Here is a 13,896-nt window from a genome sequence, read left to right on the forward strand (position 1 = left end):
TCATGTCTCCCCCAGTCCTTCTTTTCTCTAGACCAGCCAAAAACCCAAATCCTGCAACCGTTCTTCATATGTTTTAGTCTCCAGGCCTTTAATCATCTTAGTTGCTCTTCTTTGCACTTTTTCCAAAGTCTCAACATCTTTTTTGTAATGTAACCAAAATTGGTATTCCAGGTGTGGCCTTACTAAGGCTTTATAAAGCGATATAATGATTTTGATTCTATTTTTATACAACTATGGACTATATTAGATTGTATTCACTTAACAGCTGTGGCGAGAAAGGTCGTAAAATGAGATGAAACTCACTCAACAAATGTCTCACTTAACAACAGAAATTTGGGTCTCCGTTGTGATCGTTAAGTCGAGGACTACCTGTATCACACGTGTCTTGTCTTGTCTTTTCTCAGGATTTCAATGCCTCCTCCAGTCTCCCTTGCATAACCGAATGCATCTTCTACAGATATAATGATGAAGGGCTCTACCAGCGCAATCTCTTCAATTTGCAAATCTACAACTTTGTGGGCTTCCTTTGGTGTATCAACTTCGTCATTGCTCTGGGACAGTGTGTACTTGCGGGAGCCTTTGCCTCTTATTACTGGGCCTTCAACAAGCCTAAAGATATCCCAGCCTGTGCCCTGTCCAGTTCCTTCCTCCGTACATTAAGGTGCGTAATTTGGGGAGAAATGTGTGTGGAGATTCTCATGTTCTGACCTAGGCTCCCTTAAAAAGCAGGAAGCAGGAATTGGTCCCGGCAAAACCGCTTTCATTTACACGACTGTGAATTACTTTCATTCACAGTCAGCAAGGTTTGTCCAAACAGTTTTTCAAAGGAATATTTATCAACACACCTCATCTCGTTTGGCAAGCAGCCACGTAACTTGTTTCCAAATTCAGAGTAAGGCGAAACTTGGCACGGAGTCTCTTAGAGTCACGAACAGAACTTTCCACTCTTGAAACGATCGAAAGAACAAATTGTTTCCTGCAAAAGCCCCCTTCCCCTTTGCTCCTCTTTTGTTTCCTATGGGAGGGGCCAATCATCTCCAAGGTGTGGCTTTACTCCCAGGTTGACCCTGCTTTCTGACTTGTTCTTGTCTTCTGGCTGCTCTGTGCATGCGCACACTGGGAACAGGCTCCAGTTGTTCCTCTGCCTCACTGCTGTCTATCTCCCTCTCTGCCTCCGACACAGAGCCCTCGTCCGAGCTTTCCTCTGATTTAGAGCCTCTTTGATCTAGTGCAAGGGTGTCAAACTCATTGCTTTTTTAAATTTTAAATTTGTCTTATAAATTGGGGTGTTTTAAATTTGTTTTCTGGGCCAAAGGATTTAATGTATTTTAAATGGTTTTTAACGTTTGCATTATATGTATTTTATTTTCTGGCTGTTCACCGCCCTGAGTCCTTCGGGAGTAGGGCAGTATATAAATTTAGGGCCGGGGTACTTACGAGACCGCCTTCTGCCACCAATAGCCTCCCACCGGCCAGTACGCTCGCACAGAGTGGGCCTCCTCAGGGTGCCGTTTGCCCGACAATGTCGGCTGACGACTCCCAGGGGGAGAGCCTTCTCTGTGGCGGCGCCCATCCTCCGGAACAACCTTCCCCCCAGAGATACGTACAATAACAGACCTCCGGATTTTTCGTCGGGCCCTGAAAACCCATTTATTTCAACTAGCTGGGCTGGCTTGAGTTAATTTTAAATTGATTTTAAATTGGGTTATTTTAATTTATGGCCAATAATATTTAATTATTTTAAATTGCTTTTAAATTTTGTATGTATTGTTTTTTATTCTGGCTGTTCACCGCCCTGAGTCCTATTCTGGAGAAGGGCGGTATAGAAATTTAAATAATAAAATAAAATAATAAATAAAATAAATAAATCTGGCCCTCAGGGCGCTTAAATGTGGCCCACAGTTCCACCCTAGAAACAGCAAAGGACCAGCCCGCGGTGCCTCTACCAGCGAAAATGGAGCTTGGGAGAGCTGGGCGCGCTACCGCTAAGGTCCATTTTCAGCGGCAGAGGGCTGTAGGAGGCTGTCACTCCAGTTTCACTTGCAGAGGACTAGCAAAACAAACTAAGAACAAAACAAAAGGAGAAATGTTTCCTCTTTTGCATTTGAGCATGCAAGAAGGGACAGGAAAGGAGAAAGGGATAGGAAAGACAAAGAAAAAGAAGGGGAGATGGGAAAAGAGCAAGGAAGGAAAAATAAGGAAAGAGGGGAAGGAAGAAGAAAGGAGAAGGAAGAAGGAAGGAAGGAAGGAAGGAAGGAAGGAAGGAAGGAAGGAAGGAAGGAAGGAAGGAAGGAAGGAAGGAAGGAAGGAAGGAAGGAAGGAAAGGAAGGGAAGGAAGGAAGAAGATTATAATGAGAGGAAGGTAGGGTCTGAGAGAAGTACTGCCTTAGCACTTGGCCACCACAGGTGCTCCCGACATGAGTGACATTGAGCTGGCCATGGCCCCCCTGTCCCCCCCCAAAGTCAAACACAACCCTGATGCGGCCCTCAATGAAATTGAGTTTGACACCCCTGGTCTGGTGGTTAAGGCACCAACCTAGAAAGCAGGAGACCTTGAGTTCAAGTCCCGCCTTAGTCATGAAAGTCAGCTGAGTAACCTTGGGCCAGTCCCTGTCTTTCAGCCTAACCCATCTCACAAGGGTGGTTGTTGTGGGGAAAACAGGAGGAAGAAGGAACATTAGATGTGTTTGACACCTTGAGTTATTCGTAAAAATAGTAAAGGTGGGATATAAATTAAATATAGTATAAATAAAGTATAATAAATAATTTATCAACAGATACCACATGGGGTCACTAGCTTTCGGCTCCCTTATCCTCACCATCGTTCAACTGATACGCATGGTACTAGAATATCTGGACCACAAGTTGAAAGGCAAGTGACAAACTGGCTTGACTTGATGACGAAATAGCCATTTTGGTTGGGTCTAAGACGCTCTACATGACTAGTGTGAATCTTTCAAAGTCAGGAGGGGTTTGGGAGATGGAATTCACCCGCTGGTGACAGAAATACGTTCTCCAGTCACATGCAGCCAAAATAGGCACAGAATTGCTTGCATGCAGCATGAGCTCCTGTACATCTGCACCTCGTCTAGCATGTAGTAGACAGACGTCACTTATTGGATCCCTTAAGCCCAGATTTTGCACCAGCCCTGCAGATGTTCGAGTGACTTACAGGTAGTCCTCGAGTCACGAATGTAATTGGAGCCTGCCCGTTCCATTCGTAACCCGAGGATCTGTGGGAGTGAATCTCATACCTTGAATGGGATCACTCCCTCCTTTCGCCCACGCATTTGTTAATCGAATGCGAGGCTCGTTAAGTGCACATGAGGTATTTCAGGGTGGGGAAGGCCATGAGGGGGCCTAGTGATGGAACAGATCACCTGATTAAGACCATACAAGACCACAGTGGGTTGGGGAGACCCACTGAAATACTTCATGCTCCTCACAATTGCTTCCCCCGCCCCCCATCTAACCTGCCACACGAGCTCACTTACCGTGTGAAGATCTAGCAAGCTGTCTCCTCTTCAGCATCTCAGCCATGTGCGCCCCTCTGCAGCTCCGTTTTGGCCTGCGCAGGCCTCACCTGGCAGTTTGCCGACCAAAATGGAGCTCCGTTTAGGCCAGCGCAGGCCTCGCATGACACAAGCTCCATTTTGAAAGTGCAGGACGAATGTTGCAGAGCCTCTGGGGTTGTTCGTAAGGGCGAACAACTGCCCTGGTGCTGCAAGATTCATGGTTTTGGGAGTTGTTCGTAAATACTAGGGGGCAATGACTGCGTAACTTCAAACGTTCGCTAAGGGAACGCTCGTAACCTGGGGATTATCTGTACTTCCTACCAACACTTCAGAACATAAGTTTCAAGAAAATAGCAGCAATAGCGCTTAGCAATTGCACTTAGACTTATATATTGCCCCATAGTGCTTTACAGCACTCTCTGAGCGGTTTACAATGTCAACATATTGCCACCCAACAATTTACGTTTTCATTTTACTTGGAAGGATGGAAGGCTGAGTCAACCTTGAGCCCGTCAGGATCGAACTCTAGATTGCAGGCAGAATTTGCTTGCAATACTGCATTCTAACCACTGCGCCACCAGGGCTCCTCTCGTAGCAGTTCAGCCCATATTCTGAGAGTTAAATAGTGTTATAATCATAGCAATGTCTGTGGAGATTTTCAGTCATCCAGATCATGGTTGTTTCAAAGGTGCTTTTTCAAAGGGCAGCTGGACTGTTTTTTTTCCTTGAGGAAGAAGAAGAAAACGCTTCGCTTCTCATCCAAAAAGCTTTATCCGTTCTGACAGGATCAGAATTGATTCCTGTCAGAACTGATGAACCATCAGAACCGATGAAGCTTTCTGGATGAGAAGAAAATGTTTTTTTCTTCTTCTTCTTCCTCAATAAAAAAAAAAAAGAACAGGCCAGTTGCCTTTTGAAAAAAACACCTTTCAGACATAAGCCATGTTGGTCTTACTGTACTTCTAATTCTGCTTTGATATTTGCAGATTCCGAAAATCGAGTTGCCAAGTTTTTTCTATGCTGTCTGAAATGTTGCTTCTGGTGTTTGGAGAAATTCCTCAAATTCCTCAACCGAAATGCTTACATTATGGTGAGCCATGGCTGCTATTATTAAACTATCTCTCTCTCTCTCTCTCTCTCTCTCTCTCTTTCTCTCTCTCTCTCTCTCTCTCTATATATATATATATATATGTGTGTGTGTGTGTGTGTGTGTGTGTGTGTGTGTACATGTACATATACATATACATATACACATACATACATATATATATATATATATATATATATATATATATATATATATATATATATATATATATATATATATATATATATATATATATATATATATATATATATATATATATATATATATTATTTTTGGTGGCTGTGGACTGCAGGATTGAACAATAATATAATCATCATGCAAAGGTAGGGCTTGGAGGAAATTAAACCTCCCCAAAGTTCTGGTGCACCTGCTTTCTTCATTTCCCCTTTAAATTTAGGGAAATTCAAAATTTGGTAACCAAATTTGCTATTTTGTATGTAGGTCAAAAGGGGGTTGGCAATGGCACATGTCATGGATAAAACAATTCAGGTTTTCTTAAAAGTAGCAATAACACTTAGACTTATATACTGTTTCACAGTGCTTTACAGCCTTCTCTAAGTGATTTATAGAATCAGCATATTGCCACACAACAATCTGAGTCCTCAGTTTACCAACCTTGGAAGGATGGAAGGCTGAGTCAACCCTGAGCAGGTCAGAACTGAACTGCCAAACTTCAGGCAGCCGGCAGTCAGCAGAAATAGCCTGCAATACTGCATTCTAACCATGGTGCCACCAAGGCTCATATGGTATATGGCCATGATGGCTAACCTATGTCACGCATGCTACAGGTGGCACGTGGAGCCATATCAGTGGGCACGCGAGCGTTGCTCTAGTTCAGGTCCAGCATGCACGCGTGCACCGGCCAGCTGATTTACAGGCCTTCCAGGCCCACCGGAAGTCAGCAAATGGGCCGTTTCCGGCCTCCGGAGGGCCTCTGTGGGGGTGGGGAAGGCCGTTTTCGCCCTCCCCAGGCTCCTAGAAAGCCTCTGGAGCCTGGGGAGGGCAAAAAATGGGCCTACTGCGCCCACTGTGCCATCACGTGCCAAAAGTGTGGGGAGCATGGGGGGGTTGCATGCGCATGCGCAGGTGCTGGGGTGCATTGAATTTTGGGTGTGGGCACGCATGCATGTGACCTCCCGCGCTCTCCCCGCTTTTGGCACGTGACGGCAAAAAGACTCGCCATCGCTTGTATATGGTATATATATATATAATACGGTTTAAGGCCATTATCTTATTCTACTGCAGCAAAAGGAATAGAAATAGAAGTAATAGAAATAGAAATAATAGAAATAGAAATAGAAATAATATAGAATGAGTTGGAAGGGACTTTGGAGGTCTTCTAGTCCAGCCCCCTGCTCAGGAAGGAAAGCTTACATCCGTGATGGCGAACCTATGGCACGCGTGTCAGAGGTGGCACGCAGAGCCCTCTCTATGGGCACGCATGCCATCGCCAGCTGCTTTTCTGGTTTCCAGCGTGCCCAAGCACACCAGCCAGCTGCTCTTTCTGGGCGCCAGAGCACCAGAAAACAGGCCCAAAAACACCCAAAAAACCAGGCCGTTTTCAGGCTGTTTTTCAAGACAAAAACGCCCAGAAAACAGCTCAAAAATGGCCTGAAAATGGCCCCAAAATGGCCTGGAAACGGCCAAAAAACAGGCATGTGCATGCCCTCCAGCTGGTCTTCATGTTTCTGGCGCTCCGGCACACACACATGCACGTGTGTCCCGGTTTGGACACTTGGTGCTGAAAAGGTTCGCCATTCCTGCCCTATACCATTATATAGGCATAAATCAATGCCTCCTCTTTCTTTTTTCCCTTTTTCCGATACTTTTCCCTTCTCTTCTCTTCTCTTCTCTTCTCTTCTCCCTCCTTTACTTTCCCAGTACTATTATTTTTTATTTTATATTATATTATAAACTAATAAAAAAAAATCTCCCTTCATTTCAGATTGCCATTTATGGAAAGAACTTCTGTGCATCAGCCAAAAACGCCTTCAATCTCCTGATGCGGAATGTTGTCAGGTAACCAAGTTGGGACGATGGAGTCCCTGAGACAAGCTGGCCAAGGAAGGAGAAAAATATGGTCTCCATTTCACCTTTCTCTTCTTCTCAATACAGAGTCGTCGTCCTGGATAAAGTCACAGATCTGCTGTTGTTTTTTGGGAAGCTCCTGGTGGTAGGAGGAATTGGCATCCTGTCCTTTTTCTTCTTCACGGGGCGAATCCCCACTGAAGATCCCCGGTTCAAATCCCCAGTCCTCAACTACTACTGGTTGCCCATTATGGTATGTCGTGGTGGTGGTTTGGTTTGGTGGGCAATTACGTGGCTTCTTTCTGCCTCCTTGAAACCTTCTTAAAACAATTTTGGACAGGGAAGATCCAAAATTGGGATCTGAGGGCTGAGGTAGTCCTCGACTTGTGACCATAACATAGTCTGGAATTATGGTCATTGCAGTCATAAATTGAGGCATCCCGTGACTGAATCCTTTTTTTTCTTTTTGGGCAGCAGTTGTGAGGTAAATCCTTAAGCGAATGCCGCAGTCGTTAAACAAATCCATTTTACCCAATTGCCGTTTTTGGTTTTTTTGTTCTTTTGCCGGAAAGCAGAAATAAATAACAAAACTAGCAAAAATAAATTTTAAAAATCACAGCCGTGACTGTGGGACACTGCAAATGGCTGTAAAGGTGAGCTGGGGGGGGGGCGGTGTCCATTGCAACTTTGTAAATGTAGCTTTTGAGGGGGTCCATCATTAAGCATCCAGTTGTAAATCAATGTACATACAGAATCTGGAGCTCTGGTAGTGCAGCAAACTAAAGCACTGTTATTAACATCAGCTGCCTGCAATTACTGCAAATTCAAATCTCACCAGGCGCAAGGTTGACTCAGCCTTCCATCCTTTCTAAGGTAGGTAAATTGAGGTCCCAGATTGTGGGGGCAATAAGCTGACTTTGTATAAATATACAAAAGTATGAAGGCTGTTGCTTAACGCATTGTAAGCTGCCCTGAGTCTCCGGAGAAGGGCGGCATATAAATAAATTTTTTTTAAAAAAGAATATTAAATCTATGAAAAGGTTCTGCAGGTCCGCTAGCCTCAAATGAGTGGGCTGGCATAAAATTGCATGGAATCGGTAGAGAAAAAAATGTTGCTTAGGGCAGTAAGAATGGAGAGAAAGAGTCAGAGAAACTTTAGGAAAGTGGTCATTAGCAAACTAGTGACTTAGACTATAGGCAACTGAATAGAATAGAATAGAATAGAATAGAATAGAATAGAATAGAATAGAATAGAATAGAATAGAATAGAATAGAATAGAATAGAATAGAATAGAATAGAATAGAATTCTTTATTGGCCAAGTGTGATTGGACACACAAGGAATTTGTCTTGGTGCATACGCTCTCAGTGTACATAAAAGAAAAGATACATTCATCAAGAATCATAAGGTACAACCAGAGGTGGGTTTCAGCAGGTTCTGACCAGTTCTAGAGAACCTGTAGTGGACATTTTGAGTAGTTCGGAGAACCGGTAGTAAAAATTCTGACTGGCCCCGCCCCCATCTATTCTCTGCCTCCCCAAGTCCCAGCTGATCAGGAGGAAATGAGGATTTTGCAGTAACCTTCCCCTGGAGTGGGGAGGAAATGGAGATTTTACAGTATCCTTCCACTGCCTCGCCCACCAAGCCACACCCACAGAACTGGTAATAAAAAAACTTGAAACCCACCACTGGGTTCAACACTTAATGATAGTCATAGGGAAACAGTCAATATAAATCGTAAGGATACCAGCAACAAGGTTAAAGTCATACAGTCATAAGTGGGAGGAATGGGTGAGGAACGATGAGACGATTAATAGTAGTTCAGACTTAGTAACTAGTTTGACAGTGTTGAGGGAATTATTTGTTTAGCAGAGGGATGGCGTTTGGGAAAAAACTGTTCTTGTTTCTAGTTGTTCTGGTGTGCAGTGCTCTATAGCATCGTTTTGAGGGTAGGAGTTGAAACAGTTTATGTCCAGGATGTGAGGGGTCTGTAAACATTTTGTGAACCACTCTTCAGACAAGGTATGGTTGATAAGAGAAAGAATAGAAAGTAAGAGTACAGAAAAGAGCAGCAAAGATGATTAGGGGACTGAAGGCTGAAACATATGAAGAATGGCTGCAGGAATTGGGTATGTCTAGCTTAATGAAAAGGAGACTAGGGTTGATAGGATAGCAGTATTCAAGTATTTGAGGGGCTGCCACAGGGGTGAAACCTACTTACCTTCCCTACTGGTTTGGAAGTGCTCACACGCGCACCATCTTCACATCCCATTTTGGACCCTCTGGTTACTTCCCAGTTAAAACCAGGAAGTAACGACGTCCAGACGGGTGGGCAGAGCCTCGTGCTACCACCGCTACCGGTTCACCGAACCATGCGGCGGCGCTACCGGTTTGCCTGAACCGGAGTGAACCAGTAGCATTTCACCACCTTTTTTCTAAAACACCTGAAGGCAGGACGAGAAGCAATGGATGAAAACTAATCAAGGCGAGAACCAACCTAGAACTAAGGAGAAATTTCCTGATGGTTAGAACCATTAATCAATGGAATAATTTGCCTCCAGATGTTGTGGGGGCTCCATCACTGGAGGTTTTAAAGAAGAGATTGGACAACCTCTTGTCTTAAATGGTATGTAGGGTTTCTTGCTTGAGCAGGGGGTTGGACTAGAAGACCTCCAAGGTCCCTTCCAACTCTGTTATTCTGAATATAAATTGTGAACCACCAATTGCATCTTTAAGAACATTTATTTATTTATTTATTTATTTATTTATTTATTTAATTAATTAATTAATTAATTAATTAATTTGTATACCGCCCTTCTCCCAGAGGGGACTCAGGGTGGTGAACAGCCAAAATTAAAAAACATACAAATACAAAAGTTAAGATAATTAAAAAGAATTACATGATTCACTTCAGGGTTGACACATGGTTGATAGGAATATCATAAAGTCAATTGCATCCCACCGTATTCTAAAACTGAAATCTCACCGTCTTCCATTTCTCTCTCATTTCTTTCCTCTCTTTCTTTTGCTTCAGACTGTGGTTGTAAGTGCCTACCTCATCGCCCAAGGATTCTTCAGCGTCTACAATATGTGTGTTGACACGCTGTTCCTCTGTTTCTGTGAGTATTCCTCCTCACTTCTCCCTTGGATCCCGTTTCCCTAAGAGCAGTGTTTCTCAAAGTGTGATCCAAGGAAACTTGAGGGATCCCCAAGATCCTCTCAGGGGGGGTCTGTGAGATCAAAATTATTTGCCAGTCTTAATAATACAATATTAAAATCCCATCGAACAATGGTGAGAAGTGGTAGTGGTAGCAAATGTATTAATTTTAAAGTTTAATACGGTAAATATCAATACATATAACCCATACAAGGAGGTGTGGCAGCTCAGTGACTTCAAAGACACCGGAGAAGGTTTAAACTCCAGCGCTTTGAGTCCTACCACTGTGTGACAGAGCGAGTTCCCATTACTTGCCTCTACTCCTGCCAACCTAGTAGTTGGGAAGCATGTACCGTAAATGCGAGTAGATAAATAGGTACCACTTCACTAGAAAGCTAAGAGCTTTCAGTGTTATGCCGTGGGTTTTGCACTGTGATGTGATGTCATTCTGGTCTCATGTCCGTGGAAACATCTTTGGACAGCGCTGGCTCAAGGGCTTAAAGAAATGGAGATAACCATTGCCTCCTAAATTCGGCTACAACTAGGGATGTTAAACCCACAGGGACTCTTTTACCTTTTTATAACCCATACAGACAAAAGCTCTTTTGGGGTCATCCATAATTTTAAAAGGTGGGGGGAGGGGTTCGGCTGCGACAGCCTCCTGCAGCCCTGTGCCAGTGAAAAGAGAGTCCAGGGAGGTTGCGCGCGGCCTGCCCAAGCTCTGTTTTTGGCCGCGACAGCCTCTTGCAGCCCTCTGCCAGCAAAAATGAATCTTGGGGAGGCCGTGTGCGGCCCATCCAGGCTCTGTTTTTGGCCGTGACGGCCTCCTGCAGCCATCTGCCAGTGAAAACGGAGCCCAGGTGACCTCCCTGAGCTCTGTTTTCGCTGGCAGAAGCACCACGGGCTGGTCCTTCATTGTTTCTAGGGTAGTCCCGCGGGCCAGATTTAAGCACCCTGTGGGCCGGATGTGGCCCGCGGGCCTTGAGTTTGACACCCCTGTTCTAGAGAGTATACCAGCCTTCTCCAATCTGGGTTAACTCCTCCAGATAGGTTGCGGCTGCTTCAGTTTGGGGTTTAGTCCCAAATATATCTGGTGCTCTGGTTAAAGGTAATGGATTTGGAGTAGGGGTGGGTTCTACTTACCTTTACTACCGGTTCACAAAAGGAGCACGCATGCTTCTGCACATGCGCAGATCGTCCCTGATGACGTCCGGGCGGGTGGGCGGAGCTTCCCACCGCTTTTACTACCAGTTCGCAAGAACCGGACCGAACCAGGAACAACCGATCAGTGATTTGGAGGAGGGAGTCTTGAGTTCTAATCCTGCCTTGGGTACCAAACTCAGCTATGTGTCCTTGAGCTAGTCACAGTCCCTAGGAAGACATTTTCCTGGCAAATTAACCAGTGGAATGGCTTGCCTTCAGAAGTTATGGGTGCTCCATCACTGGAGGTTTTCAAGAAGAGATTGGAGAGCCACTTGTCTGGAATGGCATAGGGCAGTGATGGCTAACCTTTTTGCCTTCACGTGCCAAAAGTGGGGGAGCATGGGTCACGCACATGCGTGCCCATACCCATAATTCAATGCCCCCCACACCCCATCCCCTGTACATGGCCATGCTATCCCCACTTTTGGCACACGACAGCAAAAAGGTTGCTGGTGGGCCTGGTAGGCCCGTTTTTTGCCCTCCCCAGGCCCCAGAGGCTTTCTTGGAGCCTGGGGAGGGTGAAAACAGCCTCCCCCACCCCCCTGGAGGCCCTCCAGAGGCCGGAAACGGCCCGTTTCCCGACTTCCGGTAGGCCCAAAATTCAGCTGGCTGGCACGCTGGAGCTGAACTAGGGCAACGCTTGCATGCCCACAGATATGGCTCCGCGTGCCACCTGTGGCACACGTGCCATAGGTTCACCACCACGGGCATAGGATCTCCTGTTCAAGGAAGAGGTTGGACCAGAAGATCTCCAAGGTCTCTGTCATCTCTGTTATTCTATCTACTTCTATGAAAACGTTGCTAAGAGAATGTCAGGGAGCTGTCCATGGAGTCAGCAGGAATCAAGGACCCAGAACAGTTATCTGGAGAGTCTCAAGCTGGAGAAGAATTGTATCATACTAGCCCACCTGGTGTAAATACCTTCTCTTTGTCCCCTTAGTGGAAGACCTGGAGCGAAATGATGGTTCCGAGGAAAAGCCGTATTTCATGTCCAAGTCTCTTATGAAGATCCTGAACAAGAAAAATAAGGCAGTCAAGGACAAATAGAAAAACCTGGGGCTGGAGGAAACTCATCAACTTATGATATTGGTCCCCATCATTTCTTCATCATTTTTTTTTTCATCTACATCAGAGACAACTTAATGTACTTCCCTTCCCCTTCACACAATGTTGTGGACTTCCACAAGATGACTTGAAACTCTTCAATTTATTTTATTTTGTTGGGTTGCCATATTGCCTTTTACAGAAAACAATCCACCCATATTGCTGTTTATTGTGCAGATTGTCTATTTATGAATAATTGATCTATTTAATTTAATCTCCCGTGCCATGGTCTGTTTGGAATCCGTGTTTCGATCTCCGTCTTTCCGAACCTTTTCTGCTTCAGAATAAGCCACTCCCGCTTCCTTGGTTTGGGGTTCCATGATAGGTTCCTCAATTCAACCTATCATGGCTGTTTTGCACTCGTTCTGGCCAACTGTCTTTTCTGATGGGTCAAAATCAGGGCTCTTTTCATAGTCTTTGGTTGTCCATTTGTAAAATACAACCTTCTTTTTAGCTACGTTCCGGGCTAAATCAGGCAGTGGTGAACCACAACTAAGCTCCTTCTTAAAACGTGTCCTGCAGAAGTACATCTTCTCCTGTTGCCACCATCCGTGTGGAATCTCGTGTGGACTTTTCTGAGGGAAAAGTCAACGTGGTTCCCTGGCACGTTGAGTGGATACCCTCTGGAAGAGTGTCTTGGACCAGGTGTTCCAGATGTTCTCCAGATGTTTTGAATGTGAACTTCTGAGCTGGAGTCAGGAGTCGAAATCATTTTGATTGCTCGGTCCATCCTTCTTCAGCTTTGGTGACTGTTAGCACATAGTTGGCCTTTTCGGAGGTACTTGGAGCATTTTCTAAAGGGCTGTTCCTACCCTGTCTCTCTGATTTATATTTTTATCCTTGACTATTTTTAGAGGATTAAACCCAGTGTGTTGTTGAATTCCTGTTTCTGGCTTCTTCCCCAGCCAAAGACTTTTCTGAAACTGGAAATTATTCCAAGGTGCCATCTTGTATTTCAGATCAAATTGTTCCTTTTTTCCTCCTGAGCCAATTCTCTTTCTGAATGTCTTACTGGTGGAATTGTTCAATATTGCACTGGCCAAGCACCAAATGACAAATGGTTTTCGGTATGCTGAATGTTGGCCATCTTATTTCCTAAGTGCCTTTGTGGATAAACTCCATGTCCGATATTGTGATGCCAACATTTGGCCCGAGTTTGATTTACAAACCAGCTTAATTCATGCCAACTTCCTGTCACCTCTATTTTTTGCTTTGTTTCCCTCACTTTTATCTTCCTGCAGTCTTCTGCGTTGGTTTTCTTTTCTCTTTCCAGGGTATCTCTTGCCATTAAAATAAAAAAAATCATAAATACAATATTATGGCAAGATGCAAAACACTGCTCTTCGGATCAATTTATATCTTATGCAAGGGTGCTGTTGCAGGCATTTTCTGTACATAGCTTTTCCTCATGTATAAAAATGAAAAAATTGTTTTATACAAAGAATACGTGCATATTAAATATGATTTTAATAAGTGATTGTGGTCTTCCTTCTGTTCGTTGAGTCTCATTTTGCTAATAAGGGTTTACCTATTCTGCCCCAGCTACGGACCCCAAAGAACGCAGCACACACAAAGTCCATTCAAACCTTAGTTTACTAAATAAACCAGTTTTTTACAACAATGGCTGTTAATTAACTGCATTAACAGCTGCCAAGAATTCAAAGAATAATACTGAAAGCTTACTGTGGTTGGCAGAATGCCCAGAAGCAATTTGTAGGAAGCTGATAACATAAGCAAGACAAGACACGAAGGTATGTGAACGAAGTTGTTCCCTGCAAATT

The 13,896-nt window shown here is 44.4% G+C and overlaps 1 protein-coding gene across 1 annotated transcript in view; it reads left to right on the forward strand.

Annotated features, from left to right (window-relative positions):
* The window catches only part of SLC44A4 (solute carrier family 44 member 4), a 73,514-nt gene extending 59,929 nt beyond the window's left edge, over nucleotides 1–13,585 (forward strand). Inside the window, exons 15-21 of the mRNA XM_034421450.3 lie at nucleotides 405–661; nucleotides 2,778–2,872; nucleotides 4,502–4,605; nucleotides 6,569–6,642; nucleotides 6,739–6,904; nucleotides 9,686–9,770; nucleotides 11,952–13,585. Of these exons, the coding sequence (XP_034277341.1) occupies nucleotides 405–661; nucleotides 2,778–2,872; nucleotides 4,502–4,605; nucleotides 6,569–6,642; nucleotides 6,739–6,904; nucleotides 9,686–9,770; nucleotides 11,952–12,058 (888 nt within the window). The 3' untranslated portion in view covers nucleotides 12,059–13,585. The remainder of the gene's footprint in view (nucleotides 1–404; nucleotides 662–2,777; nucleotides 2,873–4,501; nucleotides 4,606–6,568; nucleotides 6,643–6,738; nucleotides 6,905–9,685; nucleotides 9,771–11,951) is intronic.
* The last annotated feature ends 311 nt before the right edge of the window (nucleotides 13,586–13,896 follow it).

This window comes from Pantherophis guttatus, chromosome 2 (genome assembly GCF_059756535.1).
Source record: "Pantherophis guttatus breed Tessera chromosome 2, ASM5975653v1, whole genome shotgun sequence".
In the NCBI taxonomy this organism is placed as follows: domain Eukaryota; kingdom Metazoa; phylum Chordata; class Lepidosauria; order Squamata; family Colubridae; genus Pantherophis; species Pantherophis guttatus.